The 23,622-nt window shown below is 44.1% G+C and overlaps 1 protein-coding gene across 1 annotated transcript in view; it reads left to right on the top strand.

The window, feature by feature from the left end:
- UBE2O (ubiquitin conjugating enzyme E2 O) overlaps positions 1-23,622 on the top strand; it is a 67,089-nt gene that overhangs the window by 13,989 nt on the left and 29,478 nt on the right. The window contains 1 exon segment of the mRNA XM_050908289.1: positions 21,295-21,354. Within this exon segment, the coding sequence (XP_050764246.1) occupies positions 21,295-21,354 (60 nt within the window).

Raw genomic sequence — 23,622 nt, 5'->3', positions numbered from 1 at the left:
GTTCCCTACTTTTGTGCACATCGCAAGGGTTTTTTTCCATTATTATGAAAAGAAGTGTTGTTTGAGTGCCCAGACTGTTGGTAACATCTAGCAATATGCTTTTTGGTGCAGTGTTCAAGTATCTTCACAATTGTCTTTTTATAATTGTCCTCTGAAAGAGTAAGCTATGCTGACTTCCCCATTGAAATATTTATCCATCACATGCTGTCTCTACAATATTGCTGGGACTAGACTTCTGATGCTGAGGTTTTCTGCAAGAGGAAAATTGCAGTTTGTCTTGATCCGTTCAACCCTGAAGTGTTACTGGAACTTTGTGGAGAGGTCTGTGATTGGTGCATGTGATCGAAGAAAAGTAGGATTCAGTTGCAAATTTTACTTGCCTTTATCACGATCACTTTCCAAGATGATGAACTCTACCAATCATCAGTTACTCTTGAGATGAGAGCAGCAGCTTCTTTTTAAACTTCATTGGCATCTTTTTTTAAAGCTACTGTATCAAAATCATCTTTGCTAAATGAAATGGATTTGGGACTTCTGAATTATAGGCTTTGACTTTTAAGCCAACTTCTGATCTTTGGGCTCTTCCTGTTCAAAAGGTGCATGACACTTAAGTGCTTTAACACTGAGGTGCTTAGAGGCTTCAGGTGGCTTGACTGGAGAGTGCCTTTTTGTAGTTACCATTATTGCTTTATTAAGTGAGCTAGTAAGATATTGGTAGAAATCTCTAACACCCAAAGCCTGTGGAAGTTATCTCTGCATTGCCCTGCTTGTGATGGTCAAGGAGGCTTAGTACTGATGCCTGTGGGTGATGTAATTGTGGTCACAGTATAATCCTGAAAAGGTTCTGGAACGTGGCTGTGGGAGAAGACTCAAGCACTGATGGACAAGCATGTATCACACCACCATATAAATGATTTTTAGTAATTCCCATCTTTGTGTTACCATCTCAGCCTGGGTTGCTGACCAGACTGAAAGCTAGGAAGAACTCTGGATTTGGGGCTGAAACAACATGTATGCTTTGTCCGTGGAAGACACAAGTGTGGTAAGAATGTAGTTGGAGGCTCCATCCTGAGGTGTGCAGAAATCAGGGTGGTAAGAGTTGGAGTTTCCTTAAAATCATTTCACCCAGAAAGGTGGTGTTTGCCTCTTCTCTTGGGTTGAAAATGCAGATTTCTGATAGAACTGTATGGTTGTCTGCTATTCAATTAATAATTTACTAATTATTGCAGTACTTCAAAACAAACCATCCATCTGTGCAACCCTTGCAGGCAGGGGATGGTTTCAGAAGTAACTTGTATTTCTGCCTGGACTCTGCCACAAACAGTTTGTGTTACTGCTCATCAGGTACACAGAAGAGGAGACCCTTCTTGTTATATTTCAGCTTAAATATAAGTGTTGGCTTAAGTTTCTCTAAAAATCTGGGGTTAAATTTTGCTTCTAAAACAGGTAACTGTTCCACTATGGGCTCTTCATATTTTTAGATAATTGTAAAAAGTAACCTTATCTTGTTCTAAGGTCTGAACATTGACAAAAGTAAAGAGATGAGGTCAGTTTACCATGTGCTTAGTATATGCGGTGGCCCTGGAGGATGTCATACAACAGGCTCCATAAACTCTTCTGTATGGATTTTCAGTGAGATTGGTTATTTCTTGTTGTGTGGAGAGTAGTAGCTCTGTGGGCAGGCTACTACCCAAGGGTTGAAGCCTTTGGAAAATCCGCTTGTCCTGCCTCCTCCAGTTGCTTGGACTCCAGGCCAGAAGTAGTTAGTTAATGGCTTTGTACTCCCAGGTTATGCTTCTCTGGCTGAGATTTGAAAACAAAACACTAAAAAATGGCAAGGGAAATGACAGTTCTGCAAAGGGCTGTGCGAGGAAAGGGAAAAAGAGGAGCAGACTTTACCTCTTCATCCCTTGCCTCCTTGCCGAGACTGTCATGCTCTGGCAGAGTACAGTGTGAGAGTGCACGCTTGTGCACAGCTGAGTTTGGGATCTTTGTTTCATTTCCCCAAGTCTGGCACACAGGATGGAAAAGTTTGAGAGAAGATGTGATGCTGAGCAGCACCAGGAGCTTGAGAGGTGCCAGTGCTGCAGCGAGGGAGTAGGCTGCGGTAGGAACGGTGCCCGTGGTGGTGGTGGGTCCTGCCGCAGTGCGAGGCTCGGGTCTGTCCTGCGGTAGGTAGCCTGGATCTGGATGTGGCCTGGCTGCCAGACCTGCCCTCACTGCTGGCTTAGTGCAGGCAAGGCCCTTTTCACTAACTTCCACCAGCCTGTGTCTCAGTAGAGCTGCACTTGTGAAAGAAAGGAGTTTATACGGTAACAAAGGAGAGGGCGTGCTTGTTTCCTTCCAGTTGGAGAGAACTTTAAGCCTGATCTCTCCTTAGTTTGTTCTGTTTGGGATGATGTGAACAAAAGGGAAAATCGTGGGGTTTTTTTCGTCTGTGGCTTTCTTACCACGCCCCTGGTGATCTCATATCTGTTTAAATCTCAGACCTATTTCTGTACAATATAATCCTTGTCGTTTTGTGACGGTTTATTGTATGCACATTCTCTGTGCACCTCCTGATCTTAACTGCTTAGTATACCAAAGCAGGAGTTATTTTTACTACTGTCAGTATTGTTGAGCTTTGCAGTGTTGGGCGTATCCTGGTCTGCGTCATGCGTCAACAAAGCTAACAGCCTTTAGAGGTATCGGGGATCTTTATTGCTGGTGGTGATGGAGAGGGCAGAAAAATGATGTGGTTTAGCTTGTAAAAGCTGTTGTTTTTTTAAATATCTAAAATTGATACAGGATTGAAAAAGTGTAAATCTGAAACATGTCCTGATGGGGAGAATGCGTTGATCAACTTAGTGTTTTCCAAAGGCTGTGGCAGTGAGGTGTGTTATTCTGTCACTGATTTTTCTAGCCCTTCTCAGCTCCTATTGCAGCCCTGACACCCTGGGAGCGAGCTGCTGTCCCTGTCGCCTGATGCCCTACAGGCAGGCTGTGTCTGTGGTGTGCCTGGGGGAAGCCCTGAGCAGCTCAGGCTAGAGCCCTGAGGGGTGGGCCCGGCTCCCTGAACACACTGCCCCAGGGCAGCTTTGCACAAATTCATTCTCTTTTGAGCCTTCTGTGGTTCCTTTCTGGTTTTGGGGGTTTTCTTAGGGGGGGGTGGGGGGGGTGCTGGAGGGTTGTGTTTTGCTGGCTCTGCATTAGTAGAGAGGAGAGGCTGTATCTTGGAAGCAGTTTGAATTTCCGAAAACTCTTGGGAAACAAGGGTAGGGTGTAATCCTTACATGTGAGTTGCTGTTCCCTTTTTCTATTTTAATGCAGCCAGTGAGTCTGCTTGTCTATATGTTCTCTTTACTACTGGCTCATAGGCTCCTTTCCTGTGGAGACGAGTTAAGGTTGCTGACTGCCCCAAAGACTTCTGATTTTTGTCTTCCTCCTCAAACCTGATCTTGACTGCAGTTTCACCAGGAGACAATCCCTTGCACAACAAGGTAAAGCAGCCAGCCAGGCTCACTGGGGGCATGTGGAGGCTTCGGTGTTCATTGATCCCAGCAGTCTCTGGAGCAGAGGGTGCCAGTCAGATCAGGCTGCGGATACTGCCTGCCCTTATTTGAACTTGATGGCTTTTTTACCACTCTCTCCTGGAGTTTCTGTAAGCTGTGTGTTATCTGAATAGACGTCAGGCTGCTCCATCCATCCCTGCTGAACCCTGAAAAACTGCTGGAGCTGATTAAAGAGGCACATTCCCTCCGGAGATGGGCCTCCTTCGAGCAAAGGAATGTAGGTCATGGTTAAGTATATAAAATGAAAAAAGACTCCATTGTAATGGCAGCATTTCACCTAGATAATCCATTGAGGTTCTCGCACTAATAGAAAAACCTGTTCTTACATATACGCTATTTAATATGACTCATTAAGCAAACCTAATTAAGTAGCAGCTTCAGCCCTACTAAATGCCATGGCACATGTGATTCTTAAGGCTTTAGGGCTGGCATCCTGACCAGTGCATTCTCCTGTCTGCCATGTTTTCTCTGTCCAAATCGGTATTCTCAGCCTTCAGTGCCCAAGGCAAGGGTAAAGGAGGAAAGCAGCAAGACTGATAAGTACCTGATAGGATAAAAGTAATGTTGCATACATGGCCATCTGAGCCAGGCATGTAGCTCCAGGGTAATGAGAAATGAATCCAGACAGATGAATTAAGTGGGATGGAAGCTGACTCTGTGCGGAGAAGGGGGTGCTCTGTGTTCACTGCATGAATGTGTGCAAAGGCACGTGTTGTAACATGCAGGAGATCTAATGCACACCTGATAAGGGGTGTATCCAAAAAAAAAATGTGACAGACAACAAATGCCTGTTGGCAGTGAGTCTAAGGCTGGTGGTTATATTACGCAGATGTTCACAGTTGAGAACCTTTCACTACGGGATTCTGCTGCATCAGGTGCTTTCTGGGTTTTTTAGTTCGTGGTAGGAACACAGTGTGTCATTTCATATTCATAGCAAAAGTATTCCTTTTGCTGCTTTTTCTGTATACTCAACATACTTTTTAATCTTGAAAGTATCTTGAGTACTTTAGTATATGAGTATAGACTTGAGTATATGTGGAGCGTGCACCTTCAAATGGAGAAGTGCCATGTTCTTGGCTTATTATTTATAATAAGTTAAATCCACTATTTAATGGTGCACCTGATTTTTCATAGCTACCATGTTCAAACCCAGTGCTAGCTGCATTTCAGTGGCTGATGACACAGTACCTTTGTATATGCATAACCTGCAAAGCTGGGGAATCTTTTTCAAGCAAAAATCACTTGTAAGCGTAGGAACATCCTGGTAGTGGCTGGTCTGATTTGGTTTGAGTTGTTGCTGGAGGTCACACATCCTATTCAGGAGCCTCCCAAATCTGAGGAGTATACAGTGGCAATTAATGAGTAGGGGCAGTTTTAAGGAAGAATCTAGTTTGTATGTTTAATTAAGAATGACAGGCCATATAATGCAGCCTGAGGCTTATCAACCCATGGACTCTTCCCAGAACACGGCTGGGGCTCAGCACCTCAGAGCGGTTCTGCTTACGGCTGTGCTAATGCTGTTCAGTTCATGCCACGTGGCTTTTCAGTGACTCTGAAATCTCCTGTCCAGTCATTACTTTCCGCAGTCACAGGCCTGCAGCTTTGTCCCCCTTTCAAGGATTTGCAGGACAGTCCTCACCATGGCATTTTGGCAGTGCTCGTTAGAGGCAGAGTTCAGTTAACCTCTGTTTTGCTGGAAGCAGGGAGAAGGAGGCAGAGCACTGCTCCAGCTGTCAGGGGAGCAGAGGTCTCTCAATCATCTTGTGAGGGTATTTTTATAGTGTTTGCAAACCTACTCTAACTGTGTTTATGGCTCAATGTTTCACTGGGGTTGTGATGGGCTGAGATCCCTCTATTATAACTGAAGTCATTAAAGCCAAGAGCATATTATGTATATGGCACCTAACAAAGAGTCTGGTGTTAAAGCAAAATACGCACTTTCCTACTGTATATGTGCATAGCAATATATTCTCAAAAAAGGTCATTTTAGGAAGTAGGCATCAAGTGAATTACAGTTCCAGGAAATATGGGGCTCCCTGTCAAGGATAACTGACTTGGTTTAAGAAGGTAAAATGTATTTTGCGGACAGGGCTATTGATTAGTTGTTCACTAGACTGTTTTTATTCTTTGGTGTGTGGATGCAAAGGCATCCAGATGTACAAAGCATACATTTGGAGTCATGCCACTGTAGGGACAGGGATCAGTGACTTTGTAATTGATTAGCTGCATCTTTTGTCCTTAGTATTTTTTCTTCTTGGTTACGATATTCCCAAGAGGCTGTTAGCACAGGTACAATGCAAGACTCAGTATTGCATCTGTGCTAGGAATCTAGTGCCTTTCTGCTCTGAAGGGTGAATGTTTCTTTAAAGGGGAAAAAAAAGAAAAAGCCTCTCACTGACTAGCTGTGTGTCTGTTTGGAGGCAGAACTGCTGATTTCAGGCAAACAGGCTTTTACAGCTTTTTGCTCATGCTGTCTGGAGTGAGCACTTATTCTTCTAAGGGCTTCCTCAGCGGAGCTACTTGCATCTAGTCAGGTTACACCTGAGAGAGTCCACGGAGGCAGTGAAGATGCTTAAGATGAAAGACCTCAGCTCATCTCAGACCTTAGGCTGAGCTAGCAGGTCTGAAGGAGGGGCAGGAAGGATAGGAGGGGAACAAATGCACTTTGTAAGTGTGCAATATTTGACAGAGCTGCTGAGTCAAACGTGACATCCCCCAATGCCATTTTAGCATCTTTTTTAACCAGATCTGCATTGAAATATCTTACAGATGATGTTACTATCTGATGTTTGTCATATTAGGCCAGGAAGAGAATAGAGACATGTTCCTGTGTTCCTGCTGAAGGTGTACAAATTCAGGGAAGGCTTTTTAAAAAACCTGGTAGGAGCAGCCTGCCGATCTATATGCAGAGCTGAGGGATGCAGCAAAGCATCCCTTAAAACAGTTTTAAACCCCAGTTAGGAAAATTCTGAGACTTTAGTCTTTGACATTTATGGGAAGATAGTCAGCTCCAAGGTGAGTTCTGTTAACAGTCAATCCTCCCTTGCTTGCCTGTAAGAGGTGACCTTTTAGAAATGTTTTTAGTGAAGGGGCAGTTCCAGGTTTCTCTGAGACACTCCTCTCGTTGAAAATGGAAGATTTCACAGTTTCCTGGTTGGCTTAGAAGTGTGTTACTCCCCTGGGGACACTTCTGATGCTAGGTCTCCTAAACGCCTAAGCCATTCTTGAAAACTGGATTTGAGCACCTTGGGAAATATTTTTTTCCCGGTAACTTGTGATTGCTGTACAGCTGTTGGGCTGTGTTGTGCTGTAGAGCATGTGCGGAGTTGAGGAGCATAAAGATGTACTCCTGCAAGAAGTTTACTGTTGTCTGTATGCTATGTCCAGAGGAAAACCAAGCTGGCAAGGATTAATGCAGGTATAAAGGATTTTGCCCTTAAAACCTGTGTACAGGGAGGTACTTAATAATCTAACTTCAGCAGGTTTAGAATGGGAACTGTATGTACTTCATACAAAACCAGGGAACATCTGGCTTTATTGCTACTCTAGTTTCTATGCCATTGCTATAAGTGTTTACTTATACGAGTAGCTCTGACTTCTGTGAGCCATCTATGTACATGCTTTTTGGTTGCTCAGTTGTCAAGGAAGGGGCAGGGGGAGAAAAGAAGATTCCCTGAGCTATAATCAAGAATTATTGTCACATCAAATGTGTTGCTGAATAACTGAATGGATACCTGCAGAGTAACACAGAGAGGAGAGCAGTGTTTCCATGCAGATGTTGGATGTTCTGCTGGGCAAATGCTGTGTTGTCTTAGGTGGCTGGCACAAATCTGGAGAGCTTTTGATAAATGGTTTAGAAGTCAGCCTAAAAAACACCTGAAGGCAAAATGATGTAGTAGTGTTGTATGATTGCATGGATGGGTTTTAAATATGATGTTGAAAGCTTTGTGCTCTGGCTGAGATGGTAAGGAAGAAAAAGTCAGTCCACTAGATTTACCTGTGCAAGGGGGGTGAAACAATGCTTTGCTCCAGAGTATTAAGTCAGACTCTGAAGGGCTTTTACACTTCTGTCCCTATTGCATCATTGCTGACACCAGTCCTGGTGAGATTTTCTCAGAGTTATTGAAGGGAGTTGAAGGTTGATTGCTTTTGTATTATAGGATGCACAAACAGGAGGCAATGAATTAAACCTGCTCTGGCTGGTAGATGTTTTAGTCTTCCCCCAGCCATTCTGCAAGTGGTGAATTCACCCCTTGAATAAAAAGGCATGTAACAGTGCAAGGGTTGCAGAAATTCAGTCGTTAAATAACTGGGCTTCTGTAGCCTGGTGTATGAATTCAGTAGGGGCTGTTCCTTCTTTTTGTAATGGCCAATACAGCATTTATGTATGGGGGGGATAATTGAAACTCTTTCAGTGAATAGAAAATGCAGCTGAGGTTTTTTGGGCAATGATGCAATTGTGCTGCATTGTCCCAGTGGCTTTCACACACTCTCTTCTGCAGTGTGAGCTGGGGGAGTGGCTTTGCTGTTTATCAGAAATAAATGCATGCATGGGCTACCCACACTGTCACTGAATTTGGGGTGGATTCTCTGTAGCATTCCAGAGGTTGCCTGAACTGGTTATAAAGGCTTTGATTTGTTTTTTTTTAAAACCAGTATCTGACTTAACTGTGGATACAGCTGGTTCAGAAGGCATGTTATTTAACAGAAAACCTTTGCAGAACACTTGCTATGTCTTGCAGCTAGCGTTAGCCATTGTACCTCTCAAAACAGCGCTTGCCTTCACTCTGTGTGAGGAGGCACTGTGAGAGATGACCCTAGACCTCTGCCCTGGCTGTGTCCTGACGAGGAGGCAGTGATACTGGTTTCCTTGTGAGCTAAATTTCAGAGTTCCCCCTGAGTGCTCTTAATCACTAGCTGTGGAAATTGTCCCCATCTCCAGCCTGAGCATCGTATATTTCCCAGCTAAGCTAGAAAATTTACCCAGGTCCTGATCCGCTTCGTTGAATTCACTGCTCTGCCTCTTCTCCTTGGGCTTCAGACAGCCCGTCTGTCCGTGCAGCATTCCTCATATGTAGCAGAGCAGTAAGGCACTGCAGTGTGTTTGGGGAGTGTGTTCTGCATGTGAGATCAACCAAGAATATTTCTCCAGGGGGATGCTCTCATTTCAGAGCAGGCATGAAACTCGGAGAAGCTACAACAGAGACTGGTCAGCTCCATGCACTCGCTGCCCAGGACTGACTTGGGAGTGTAGCATGACACAGCACTTGCTGTGCTTTCAGCTACAGCTATTTATACATCGCTTTTCAGTGTTTTGTCTCCTCTAGGAGATTCTGTACTTGATAAAATAATCCTGCTTAAGTTTATTAAATTTGCTACAGTTCCTAGACCTAGATGAGTATTTTGGCTCTGTGGCAGTGCTTTACCTCTGGGTCCAAACATGGCTGAATGTGAGGGAATTTCATCATTAAGGTATGTCTGGATTCAGTCCCCTAAAGCGATTTGACCTGCAGAATGGACTTGCATTGGGTCTTACATGTGAACCAACACTGGCACGTTAGGGATTTAAGGATAATAGGCTAATATCTTCCCTCTCTCCTAGGAGAGAAAATTGCAGCAATTGTGAAATGTTACTGTCTGTGTTTGGGGGAAGGGACTCCTGTGAGGGTGGTAGTGGAGTCTCTGGGTGAAAGAAAGGGAAAGAAGAGTGGGCTGTATTACACTAACCATCCTGTGTCAACCTCCTACGTTCGGGTGTCGCATGGCTGACATCCTATCAAAGAGCTCCGGCTGTGTCCAGAATTTTAAGCAGCTTTATAAATAGTGTTGCTCAAACTGCCTGTGTGTGCAGAGACTGTGAACGACTGGGGTAGACCAAAATATTATTGGTTTAATTATTGAACCAGTCCAAAAACTGGACCAAGAAAGAGTAGAAGCCTGAAGTGTAGAAACACCCATGGGTTATCTTCCTCTGCAATGCAAAGCACACATCTGGGGGGGGGGGGGGGGGGGGGTCTGTTAGAGAGGCAGCATTGCTGGAAATTGCAGGCTATGAGACTTGCAAAGCATGAATATATGAATCTTGTTAAGGCATCTTAAACCATTCTTTCTCTCCTACTTGCCTGCTGTCTTAAAGCTGCTTGCAGGTTATGCTGAATAATTGTGAACAATTAGAAGCTAATTTAAATGGCTGGTTTGTATTCACAGCAGCAGCATATGAGCTAACCAGCTGGAAAGCAGACATGGTGATTTTCTGTTGATATGTCTCCCTCTTGTTGTTCCCTGGCAGTTTTTGCAAGGTGGATATTTGCTGCGGGCTAATAAGGAGTTCCTCCTGCACACTGCTGACCTGATTGCAAGGAGAAAGAGGATGCTTCATTCCCTAGCACAGAGTTACCACCAACCTAGTCCAGTTTTGGCTCAGCAGAAGAGCCCTCCCTGGTTTGCTCCAGGAATGGAGCAAAGGAATATTTTTTTATGGCTACACTCTTTGTTCCTACTCCCAAAGATGTAGAAAGGTGCGGTGCGCTTACTGTGCCTCAGGAATGAATTGGTCAGCAATAGTCACGCAGATTTCCTCGCAGCATCCTTTTTATCCTCTGGAAAGGCAGATGGAGGTTCGAGCAGCCCCACTCTTTCCTCCAGGCCTGGCAGTGTGCCCCAAATGCTGCTCAGAGCAGCGAGTGACTAATTTCTACACCGCTGATGCTGTCCAGATGGCAACCCCAGTGCGGTCCAGCAAGAAGGTGGAAAACTTGTTGCATAATAACTGCCATCTCCTTCCCAAGGCAACAGTTTGAGGAATCCTTTTGCTTCAGGTAAATGAAAGAGCTACTGGACAGACTCTCTTTGCACACAAGGAGGAACACAGCTTAATTGGCAAGCTAAAAAAGCAGGCTGTTGGGAATCCCAGGAATCTAGACTGGTGGCTGAAATGGGCTCCTACTCTCTCCCTGTCACACTGGTTGGTGTTAGCATCCAGGTGAGCTTCTCCTTAGGGGAGTCTCTTCTAGCAGTCAAATGCATCTCACTTAGACCTTGTTAGATACTGCCAAAAAGATCAGCACAACCATTGCTTTCACCCTGGATGGTTAGGTATTCACCAAGGTTTCAACAGCCATCCCCTTAGGTCCTGTTTGAACTGGGCATCTCTCTACAAGCTGGGCTTGGGTGTCTGTAGAGGTGCTGTGCTCCTCACGGCTGTTTTCTTCTTGGTGGGGATTGCTAGCTCTGACCTGTGTTTCGCATGAGGCTTTACTGAGGGAGTGTTGAGACAGCCTGTCTGCAAGAAGTGTTGGCTGATGTATAGGCAAAATGTTGTCTATTTTTCTGCTTACTGCTTCCAGCCAGCTTCTCCTGTGTCTTTAACCGCGGTCTCATGTGGGTTTTTTCAGGTAACAGTGCCATCTGGTGCTAGAGCACTGCTCTTTATCAAGCTTTTCTCAAATTCTTAGGCAGAGGTAGTAGGACAGTATTGCTTTTAATCAGCCATCTCACTATAAGAAAATGGGAGGAGGGATGTCCTGTCATAATCTGTGCTGTTAGGACATTGCACCTGGAGGAGATCCTTTAGACTTGTCTTTTCTATTAAGCAACTGATTTTCCCAGAACTGCTATATCCAGAAGACTGGGTACATGAAGCAAGAAGTATAAATGCTGAGAAGGGAGATCCTATCTTTTACTATAAACTGCTGCTGAGAAGAAAAATCCTATGTTTAGATTAAATCCTGTAACTGGGGACATCTCTGAAAGATTCCCTATAGGACTCTAAGTGGTTTACTGCTAGACTTACTAGTCAGTAAATCTTGTCTTACAAGATCTTTCCATATTTTGTAGTCATAGCCATGTATTTTTAAACTTTAGTCTTCCATATCTTTATGCTGAGCATCATTATCATGTTCATTCTTTCTGAATTATTTTTCAGGTCTCCTCTAAGGTTTTGCAAACCTTTTTGCACACACAGGGTTTGCTTTGCATTCCCAGATGGAAAGACGTGGTTATTGGTTGAAGTGAGTGAGTATATGGGATGTAAGCCTGTTTGAACAAATAATTCAGCAGCACTTGATGACAAGGTTGGACAAAGCCAAAGTTTTCTGTAACTCTTTTCCCAATTGCACTGAAGATCATTCTTGCCTGTTGAGTCTAGAAGGCTCAGTAGGCTGTTGAGGTCCTCTTCCTTCAAGCCAGAGCTGGCACTTTAGGTACCAGGTTGTCTTTGCTGCTTTACCCCATCTTCAGGCATCTAACCCAGGCTCACATGTGAGTGGGTTCCCTATTGCCGCATCCCTTTTGTGATGAGTGGTGGTGCTCAACTTTTACACGTGAGAGAGAGATGTGAGACTAAGGATGCTGAAAAGCTGAGAGTTGCTGTTGCTGGTTACAGGTGGGATTCACCTTCCAAGCAAAGCAGAGAGCAAGGTGGATTTGTGCAGCTCTCCTTGTTCTACTTCCAGGATCCTCCTCTCTCCCAACTGCGTTGCTGCCTCTGCTGAGAAATGCTCCCAAACCTACTTCTTTTCCTTTAAGTAATAACCCAGTAACCTTCCTGTCGTCTTGTCTTCCTTCCCTGGAATTACTGCCTTGTACTTTGTCTTCGTTTTTAGATTGGTGCATTCACCAGGTCAGGGAATCTGTCTTGCAGTGTTTTCCAAAATGTCATGTAAATTTGCAGAGCTACAGAAGTGATTTGTTGCCGGTATAATAAATAATGCTTGACAGTCTCAGACAAGGGAAATCCAAGTAAAAGATTTACTTTTGCTAAGCAAAAGGTTGTTGTTAAAGCCAAATTCCTCTGCTCCAAAACACAGCACTTACCCACATTATAATTAAACTGAACTTTTGTTGCATCCAATGATTGGTTCAGACTTTTTAGCCAAATTCCACTTCTTGGAAAAGGAAAGTAGAGCCTTTCATGTCTTTCTGCCAGGAAGCTCGAAGGTGATGCTTGTTGGGAGGAGGGGAAGATGCTGCAGCGTATAGCTGTGAGCGAAGGACCAGAACTGTGCTGTGGAAGAAGTTTTGTACTTACAGAGGATGGAAAGATATTCTGCCACCAGAGAACTCTACTACCTGAAAATAACGGGCAGGGGAAAAAAAACTCCCAACAGGTAGGGTGATCAGAAATGTAGACAGGGGCAAAAGTGGCTACAAGTCCATTGCAGGTAGATGTGTAGATAGTGGAGGCTCAGGGAGCTTCAATGTGAAGTTGGAAGGAGCTCAACTGAGTGGCACAACTTCAGGTTTCTGTGTCTCCATAATATGTCATAAAGACAAATTAAAGAGCTGTCAGTTTGTCTTATGAGAGCTGCAGGTCCCTGGAGAGGCTTGCTCTGTTGGGAGATTATAAGAACTAATGACACAGCTGGATTTTGAAACTGCCTGTGTAACAAGCCTTCCTGCACCGCTAGCAGTGTTGAAAGGGAACAGCAATGCAGAGCCAATGATTTGATTCTCATTTTTCAGATTGCTTGATCTCCTGTGGGTGTTGCAAAGGCTTCCCTCCTCTGCTGCCTTCCATGCCATCACCTGCCGGGTGTTTCCTAAATGGCTCTTCAGAAGATTGCAGGTGCTGCCTGTCTCTGGCAGTCCAATAAACAATTTGTGTGTAATTTGATAAAAATTCATGTCCCCTTAGTACAGGGCATTAAAGCTGTTGCAGACATTCAGCCGGTGACAGGCAAGTTTATTTTAGAGCAGTGTGTGATGGCCTGGGGCTGGAAGCTGCCGTGTTCATCCCTACCAGCAATGGGATCTTTGAGCTAAATTAGGAAATCCTACTTTAGGTCATGCCTTTTGCTTGTTTTCTGAAAAAGTGTTATGTCCACACTGTACAATTAAATCCACAGTAGTTGGCTGGTAACAGGCACTACTTGGGGTAGGCTTAGTGGTGAATCTTAGTTTATGCTGCTAGTTGTGAATGTGCTGAATGTTGGATGATTAGCAGATTCAGACCTGCTAGTTGCATGAACAAAAGAATCGTAATACATTATCCGTTGACTGCCTGCAGGTAGTGCTGCATGCGATGCAAAGCTGTCTTGATTTCATCTTGGCTTCTGTGAAGTCCTTTAAAGAATTTATTTCAGTTTTGGGGAGCATTTTAGCACCTCCCTGCCTACCCTCTTCTGTTCTTCCTGCAGCTGAAGTTAATTGTCAGCCTGACCTTTTGCAGAATGGTGTTTTGCACTGCCCAGAACAGCCTCATGAACAAGCTTTTGGACTCTTTTGCACTGAATATAGGAAACAAAGATGCTGCTTACTGTCCTTCCCTTGCTTTGACCAATCCAAATGGGGAACTGCGTGTTACTGAATCACTCAAGGTTTTTGAGTTAGTTTAATACATGCCATGCTGAACAATTTTTTTAATCTTCTCGTGCAATTCCTAAGTAACTAAGTATTTTCTCCTCTTGTAATTCTTTGAGTGCTTTGAGATGACAGGTGATACCGTCATGATATGAAAATGCAGAATTATGTTAAAAAGCAAAATGGCTAAAAACCTAAATGCATCTAAAGGCATTAGTTATGTGGCGGAGCAGTGACTGACTTGGTTCTATAGTAGGGTGTTGGGAGCCGCATACCACTCTGACATCTCTGCTTGATCAGGCAGAAGCCTAGACCTTGTCCCAGAAGGGCGTAGTTCTTCTGTAAGTAATGCAGGAGTCTTCACAACCTCCTGTCTCAAACAGATTTTGAACTTTTTGTCTGGAAGAGCCACAGACTACATGTGCTTGCCATGTAGGAGTAGCCAGGAGCTGTCAGGGGCAGAACTTCTGTGCCAATCAGTGCAGAAGATTTATTCTCATAGTTTTGCAGCTGCATCCCTCAAGGGTTGTTTTTAAAACCCTCTGTATTGTCTAGTTCATTGTTCAGCTCTTCTGGGTAGTAGAATTTCAGTTCTCAGGAGTCTTAAGTTTCTAGTAGTCTGTCTTCTGCCCCATTCTGCCATCTTCCTTCCCCATAAAAGCCAGTGTGGTTGGAAACCTCCAGTTGTTAGAAGTGAAGCTACATATGCCACTTCAAATGTCGCAGTGTGAACCAAATCTGAGCTTCCATGGGGTTCTCTGCTCTTGCTGCTTTATGCTCTCTCCTCTTGCTTTTTAGATGGCTCGTGTGCAATGCAATATGATCAATGTAACAGAAGTCTTTCAAGGGAAGTGAACTTTGTACGTGGAACATATTTTCCCAAGAGTAGTATGTGATGCCACTGGTAATGTGTTGATACTGAAATGATATTAAAAATATCTTGGCTTCAGATCTTCTGGGTCTTTGAATTTCTGAACCTTTGTCATCTAACTCTGTGTATCCATGCTATATTTGGACAGCTGACTTGCTATTTTAGACACCTCATTTGGATTTAAATAAAAACAGCTTGTGTTGAGATGACTGCTATACTACTGTTTTAGCTGAAGTAAATTTGGGTGTGTAATCAGACCTTAGAGTTTTAAAAAAAAAAAAAAATTGGGGGATGCTGACTTGGGTTGGCTGCTGCCAAGCCTGCTGCCAGCTGTGCTCCCTCCTGTCCCACCTCCATGAACACCCGTCCCACAGCCACCCTTGCACCAACGCAGCTGCTGAGCTGCTCCAGGTTACAGCCAGCCGTAGCATCAGTTGGCACCATTTCGTTTTCTCTTAGTGCCTGGGACTAGAGCTGGTGGTGGCCAGGAGCTGCTTCATGTAGGAAGGAAGTTTCCCCTTAACCTCCAGTAAGAGCCCTGCAGTGGTCCCAGTCATGAATCAGTGCTATCTGGTGTAGGTTTCCAAATCACAGCTTCACCATTGGAGAAAAGGACCTAATTGCTTTCAGGTTTAGAAACCAGGCATGGAAATATGGTACACCATGTCCTGCCTCACATGGACTTGAGGTGCTGAGAGGCCAGGTCATTCAAAAGACCTATGAGGAACCTCTCTCAGCTGAATGAAGCAAGGTTGTGTCTTTTCACATCATCAGGCACTTGGATTTAGCTTTAACTGATTATGGAGCATCCTCTGAGTGTGTACTGGGGTTTGGAGAGCTCTGCGGTGCCTTGTTACCTGTTGCTGCAGTAGACTGCTTTCCCTGTGGTTTGCTGTTAACCTGTGGTTTTTCTTTTTCCTCTGAGCATTGATGCTACAAGTTTCCATGACAGCTTCCAAACTAACACATAGGTGCTGTCCCTTCAAAACAAAAATGCTAACGTGGGGATTGTAGGACACTGGCAGTCGGAGTTGGTGACCTGGAGGGATGTCCCAGGGAGGGGATTAATTTTTAACTCCAGAACAGATTCAGCCAGTTGACTTGCTGGGAACACTCTCCAGTGCAGTTTAAAAAAACCTCAGTATGTGTGAGACTAAAATCTTAACTGTTAAACTTGGACAGAAATCAGATATCCAGTTCATCATCTCTCCTCCATCACGACATTTGTCCATTGGCACAGAAAAGAAGACAGGTGTGACATGTTTTCTGTGTATAATACCTTGGCTTGACTGAAAAGACGACCGTGGAATGGTAATGCATCCAAAACGCATTATGTATTATTTTTCCCCTTATGCTTTCTTTCTTAGTCCCACTGAGAGAACTCACCATCCCTGTTACAAGACAGGCTTTATAAAAAGGCAAGTCATTTTTTCCTTTTTCCTTTTTTGTTTGCAAATGTAGGAGGAGAGCCTGGGAACAGTGGTTTAAATGAGATCAGTTACACAAGATGTATGAGGAAAGTGCTGGGACATGTGAGATAGACAAATAGCCCGGAATGAATAGTGGTAGCAGGTCTGTGCAGGTCAAAGCCTGGCTTCCCCACCCTCATGGTGGTGACCGCTGCTAGCCAAGTTCTTGCTTAACTCAAATGGCAGAAGCAACTTCCATAATGGATAGTTCACTTCTGACTCTTAGTTGGATAAACATCTCAACCATCATATAGCAGTTCAGGTAAATGTATAGAGTTTCATCTCCAGCACTGTGCTTTCCTCCCTTTTTTTGCAGTGCCTCGTATTTCCCATTTTTATAAGCAGTTACCAAGGGAGGGTGGGTGTGTGCTGCTTTTTCTCCTCCATCCTTATGTGCTTATTCCTAGAGCTCTTGTTTTGGAGGATAAAATCTGGAATGCTTCTGGAATAGAAACTGATATTCTCCTCACCACGGTGATTGCGTTGGAGGTAGATGCTGTGGGATCACACTAGCACCCTCGAGCAAATTTTATTCTTTATTGGTCAGACGTTGCAGTTATGTGAGACAGCACTGACCAAGTGTGAACTTTAACAGTTTAAGTTGGTATTGGCAAACTTTATGTTGGATCAGGTGTCATCTTCCATAGCCAGGGTGCACTCTGTATTGCTGGGTAGCTGAGCAGAAAGGCAGTTGTAAAACCATGGCTGATCCAGGTGAAAGGTGTGCTCCCAAGGCCACGAGTCACTGGGTGTTGAAGATCAAGGAACTGTGATCTGAAGTTCAGCCTTGGGCAATGATGAGTCATAGTGACAAGGTCTCCTGTCCTTCCTGGTGTCCAAGTGTGGGTTGAACCTGCAAGGTCCACTGAGTAATCAGCTCCTCTGAAAGCTGGTAAGGGAGCCTGTGCAAAAGGTGTGTGCTGGCATGTTTGAGACTGAACAACCGATGACTGCATATAGATGCATTCAGCCTTTAAAACTATGGTTCCCTTCTGCATTTAAGCTTGTCCCCCCAGTGTCTGTTCTTGGGTTGTTTGGAGCAGGGGGCAGTTTGTTCGTAATTACCTCCTGTGACAGCATTGCCCACTTGGAGTGAAGTGTGGCAGTAGCAAAACCAAATGCTGCTATTTGCAGGCAGAATTACCTTCTTTTATTTCTCCTGAAGTAAAACATCAAGACTCCTGCCCCATGCAGAAAAGAGAGCATATGGGAATAGGAAAGGAAGAGATGTGCTGGCAGTAAGCGTGTATGTGTTGTCTTTTCCCCTTGGCTGGATAAAACATTGCGGGGGGGGGATGACTGGTAGCTGGAGGGTGTGGAGAGGTGGTTTTGTCTGCTGTTGGGTACCAATGATGTGACAAGTGCACCCGAGCAGCTAATTAGTGAATTTAAGCTCTGCTTTTAAATATGCAAATAGTGACCAGGGATTTATGCCACTACTGAGTACTTTCAGTACTGGTTTTGTTTGGATACACACCAACCGGGGCTAGTTGTCCCGGTATCAATCTCAGCAACTCCTATATTATTTGTCACTAAACTTCAGAAGTGATTGCTGCTTATTTACCTGCCACAATACTTGCCACTGGTGGCTAGTCCAAATCGTGAAAATAAATTGCTCTGGTTTTGATCTCTTGTCAGAAGGTAGTTGTCAGAGAGGAAAATGGGCCCCATGTCTCCCATTTGCTTTATGGAGTTGAGAGGTTAAACCCAGAAAGTTACAGTGTGAGTTTAGCACACCCCTGCCCAAGGATGCTTACCACCTAGCTGCTGAATTGTTTGCTGAAGTGAGGATCCAGTTTACTGTCACAGACGTATCTCCCAACCTCTGCAGTTAATTAAAAAAAAAACAAACCAAACAAAAAACAAACTGCGAAGAATTTGCTTCAAATGACAAGTTTGTTTGTGGTAAGAGATTAGACAAATGGTTTGAAGCAATAAGCTACCAAGGCTTAATGAGTTAATGCTCAGCAGCTAGGCAGTAATGTCTGTCCTTCTCTCCTAGTCTACCCAGTTTCAGGTGGGAGCTGTGATGGCTACCTTATTTCATTTGAGGTGAGGTGACTCAGCTGAGAAGGGGAACATGCTCCTGTTGGTGCTTCTTCTCTATGCAAAAATCAAAATTTCTGTACCCCTCCTGCTGTGTGTGGTATGAGAGCATCATCAGACCTGGCGAAGTATCAGATGTGCTCCAGATTGCAGCTGGTGCCTTTTGACTAGGAGATCTGCTGTGGAGCTCGGGCATTGATTCAGTGCTGAGCACCAAGAAAGCATCTGAATAGCAGAGGAAATAAATGGGTGCCAGAGCTATTCTGCCACTTCTTTTTGCAGTCAGTGCACTAAGCAATGTAACTGACTCCTGGTGGGTGGGTGTTGGTCGTCCCTTTTTGCCTGGGTTAAATGTGTGTGCAGTGATGAGTGTCTTTGGTTTGCCTTATTTAACATACATAAATGTGAATTTATTTTTTAAAAAGGCAACACAAAGTATGCCTTGCATTTGAGGTGTTTGGAGGGTGTTGAGCCCAGCTTGGCATACAGGAGTGCAGGACTAGCTGAGAGCATCTCTGGGAAACTGATATTTCTCATTCTTGAGGCTATTATCAAGGCACACGGCTAGAACATAAAACTAGTCATGTTCATACTGACTTTCATAGAGGTAAATATAGCAGCTGAGCTGTAAGTACCTATTTTAAAAGTGCTTCTCCAATATTGAGTTCCCTCACTGCTGAGTGAGGGGGCTGACCTTCAGCTGATGATCACATCGCTCTGGGTATAACAGACAAGAGGAGGAATGACTGAACTGTCATGTGTTCATCAACAGCCATTCTGGCTTCCTCTGGTCGGGTTTCTTCTGGGTTTTGACAGTCTTTTGTGTGATGACAGACCTCCTAAGTATTTATTGTTGATGCTGGCATTCTGCCTACTACTTGGCTTGCTTATCCTAGCAACTGAGGCAGGTGGGTCTGGCACATGAAGCTGTAAATAGTTGTGCTGCCTTTAAAAATCAAGAGATCTGAAAATAGGTTAAATGTAGTCCCTCTGCAGAGAAAGTTTTATGCCTTGCTTTGGGAAGAATTTGTGTGATTATATCCGTCGGGAAGGATCACAGAAAAGGAAAGCTACTCATTTACAACTTTTATGATTTATCAGAGTTGACTAACACAAATATTGCCACTGCCAGGTAGCATCGGATCATCTTGTCAGTCTGGGTTCTTCAGGTACTGTTTAATACAGAACGGAGCAGTATGGCTCAATGATATGTTGAAACATCATGCATCAATTTAAACACCACGTGTCAGAGATTAAATTGCCCTAATGCATGTTGAAATGAAAGTATCATTATACACTTGGAGCTCTGCAGCAAGAGAACTCCAGTTCAAATACCCAAACTGCTGCTCACGCGTGAGTACTTACTGGAATGTGAATGTTGCTGCCTGGTTCTGGATGTTAAGAGGCTATCTATACAGTACTTATTTTAACAATTTTGAAAGCTGTATAAAAATTGATGTCTATATACCCCGGTGGGATGTAGGAGGCAAAGAAAACACTTCCACAATCTGGAAATGGGCTGTGGGAGGCTTCAGGTTTCCCACTCCGGTGGAGTTCTGACTCCAGAAGTTGGGTCTAAAAGCCTAGCTGGCTGGCTCTCTTCCTCTCTTACTGAAACACGCAATCAAGAAGGCAATAAATACTCAGGTACTTTGGTTTGATTCCGGATCCTGTCCTTGGATTATAGATTTATGTCTAATTTAGTAAAGCAGGCTGTAAGCCAGGGCGTGGGTTAGGATGAAATGCTGACAAAGCACAGTGGATTTCGGGCTGGGGATCAACAAGGAAAAGCCACGAATGCAGCAGTAGTGGAGGGGTGGATTCTGAAAGTGATATGTGAAGGAGGCTTTGTCCCTGATACTGCGTTCACATGGTGCTTCCCAAAACGCATGGTGTGTAATTAGTGCAGGGCTCAGAATGATGTACCAATGCAAATATGTTCTTGACCACTGAAATGCAGATGGGACTTCTCCCTGTTCAGCACAAGGAAATCTTAGCTGAGTTACTGTGAGGCTGAGCAAGCCTGAAACTGGAGGTCAGTCTTGTGGCCTCCCTGTTCGTATGCTTAGGACATTATCCCTCGTGTAGCATTTTAGTACTAGTGTATTCGACTGCAACTGCATTTTGTAGTTTTGAGCTTGTTAATAACACTTAATGAAATAGCCTGCAAGTAGTCTTGAGATCACTGAAACAGCTTGATGAAGGACATCACTTGGTTAACTGACCGGTAATCACTGGAGATTCATCAAGTGATACCTCCCCTTACCAGTAATGACCCCTGGTGCCCACAACTTTGCGTGAACTGATGTAGAATATGTCATGATGGTCCAGCTGCATCTTTTGTTGCTGGCACTAGCTCTTTGCCAGCAAGTGCTTTAGCAGGAGCTGGAGTATGAGCAGTGCTTTGACTTCATCCATGCTCTTATCGACGTTTTGTGTTACCTGCATGGACCTGGGGGCTACTAAGTGCAGTGACAGCCATTTCTTTTCCTTTTTTTTCCCCTGAGGAAAGTGCTTGCTGCAGTGGATTTGGCACCAATCCCCCTGCCAGCTAAGACTACTTACTGTACAGTACCTTGCTTAAAATGTTCCAGGCCAAACAGGATTTCCACAGATATTTGGGGGTATCTTGCGTGAAAAGCGTGCAGGATGAGACACAGAACTGTGGTGTGATGTGCTGCTTCCTGTGTCTTCTGTCTTCTCTAGTACATAGACTGGATGTGGGTAGGAAATGATGTGTGATGCAGATGGAGGAAGAGAAGAGGGGGACTTGAAGTGATAAACGAGTCAGAATGTCTGCACCCTTTTTGATGTGTCTGCTGACTTAGAGCACAGTCGTGGACAGATCGCCTGGCTGCTGTGTTTCAGATCTGTCAACTGGATTTTGCGAATGTGCTAAGGGGGTTAACTCTGTGTATGGAAGTGCCTCAGCATCCTCTGCTGAAAACCTTCTCAGTCCGGAGGATTGGGATACTGTGCATTTGTATTTGTCATGTTATTTCTGACAACGTATCATCTGGGGTCACTAAATACAGTGTGTCTCTCTCTCTCCCCTTAGCTGAAGCTTGAAGATCGCTCTGTGGTCCCTCGAGATGTGGTCAGACATATGAGCTCCAGTGTAAGTGCTTTTTTCTTTGTCCCTTTTTGATTGTGATACTGCTGCATGGATTTCTAAGACTTGCCAAATTGCCTGAATGGAACTGAACAGTAATCCTTTGAGCATGTTCTATTTTTAGTGTGTTTGATAGACCTAGCTGCGTCCTTTGAAAATGAAATGCTGATAAGGCTGCCTCTCTACTGTTGCATATCTGCAAAGGTCTCCTAAGCAAGCGAGCCTGATAATGTCAGGTAATGAGACAAGAAGCTTCTCTATCCTGCCATCCTTTAAGCTTTAAATCAATCCATTCTGAGATGTGGGGAGTGTGGACCTGCTCTCCCAGACCTAACGGAGAGGCTGGAGTGGAGGCAGATCACATTACTGCTGCCTGCCTTTTGGTGTGCTATAGTAGAGAATTTGGAGGAGATGTTTTCAGGGAGACCTCTCAATCTATAGTGAGCACCATCTTGTCCAGTTTCTCCCAGAAACAGAGCAAATCCCAACACTGCTGAAGCATCTGACATAGCTAGATCAACAGAAAGCAAGCTGGTTCTTAATCAGCAGCCTCTAATCGTTACCTTTACTCCTTCTGGGTACTATTTTAAGTCCTAGTCATTCTGTTGTAGTTGTACAGCATTTGCGCTTGTCAGAGGTGTGTGAATTTGGTTTTTTGTGTAGGAAATACTGGGAAAGTTGTTCAGTATTGATTATCAGATGAGATGTGGTCTCTAGGAGCTTAGCTAGGTTGGCAATTTCTTGCTCTTGCTCACACCTAACCTCTAACCCCGAGCCATATGGCCTGCCATGTGCACGCCTGTATCTTCTCTTGACTTGCTGCCAGCAATGTGGCTACCAAGGTTGTGATGAAGCAGGCAGCTGGCCACTAACTGCTGCAGTTGCACCACATGGTGTGCAGCCTGGTGCAGGGATGGGGAAGGCCATTCTCTGACCTGGGTGTTTTGTTTTTTTAAATAAAGCCTTTTTTGTCAATTAAAAAGTAAACCCACCCCTTTTTCACAGAATGTTCCAAAGAAAAGGGAGGAAAAACTTGAAGGGTAATTTGAAAAATGCTGAAACAAAATATTTCTGTAAGAAATTTAATTGTTGTTTGAAATGGAAATTTGGAGTCAACATATCTTACTAAAACTGCAGCTTTAGGAAAGCATTTCAATCCAGAACAATGAAGAGCTAGCAAATGGAAATATCAGCTGTTCACGCCGTTGTACCTGGCACAGCTGGACTCTGTAGTATATCCTTCTCTCAGAGGGATGCTTTGAGTCCTGCCTCTCAACTGTTTGTTCTCCAATGCTTCTTAAAGTAATTTTAAGCTTTCAGGACAGCAAGTTGTTCTCCTCTTGGCAAACATGGATGTGCTGCTTTTGTTTGCAATTTCCATACTTATCTGAGGAGAAATTGGCTTCTCTGGCTTGCTGCATGTGTATTGGTAGATACACTACCCAGCAGTTGTTTTGCACAGTCGTTTATTGTCTGTTTGCATGTTTAAACACCGCTTTTTGCTTGACCATTTGTACTAGTGGCTGATAACTTCATTTTTTTAATTGATGGAATGGTGAGGGTATAACTCAATTTCTTCTCTCTATTCAAAGGCATAGCAAATCTGAAGATGACTTATATTTCACATGACCCTCAAGTATGTTTTAAATGTCAGTGGTAAAGGAAACAAACCCCTTCTATCCCAAAGAAAACCTTCACTTGTTAATCAGATATATTCCAAAAATTATAAGAGCATTTAAAATAGAAAATCTGCAAGTGTCAGCCTGCCAAATTCAGAATGTGGGATGGTTGCCCTGCACCAGTTGGCCTGGCAAATGCACAATGTGGAACTTATTCTGTATTCACCACACTCTCTTAGGGCTTGTTTTTAACCTTGAGCGGGAAGGACTCGAAATCCTCTGTTCCTCAAGAGAAGAGAGCTGACTCAAATTCATGTGCTTCTCATCGAGCACTGAGTGTGGGGAAAGACTGCTTCAGGGGGTAATGCATAAAATGAGATCACTTTCTCTGAATGCTGTTGGGCCTGTAAGTCTAATCCAGCTGGATGAGAAGTGGTGAAAGTGGCAGAGTTCATTTTTTCCAGGTGATACGCTAATTTGGGGAAAGATTAGAAGTAGGCCTGCAATCTGTCAGACACCTGGATTTTCTTGCTTCAAAGGGTGCTGGGCTATGCTGTCCCTTTTAAATAAAGGAATGAGGGGGTGGTGTAAAGATCCCCTTATTAGAAAAGAGAGTGTTGAGGGAAGAGTAGAAGGATGGGAGGTGGAAGATACG

The sequence above is a fragment of the Gymnogyps californianus genome, chromosome 19 (genome assembly GCF_018139145.2).
Source record: "Gymnogyps californianus isolate 813 chromosome 19, ASM1813914v2, whole genome shotgun sequence".
Taxonomy (NCBI): Eukaryota; Metazoa; Chordata; class Aves; order Accipitriformes; family Cathartidae; genus Gymnogyps; species Gymnogyps californianus.
Note: the sequence above shows the minus strand (reverse complement) of the source record. Positions and strands in the feature narration are given on the sequence as shown.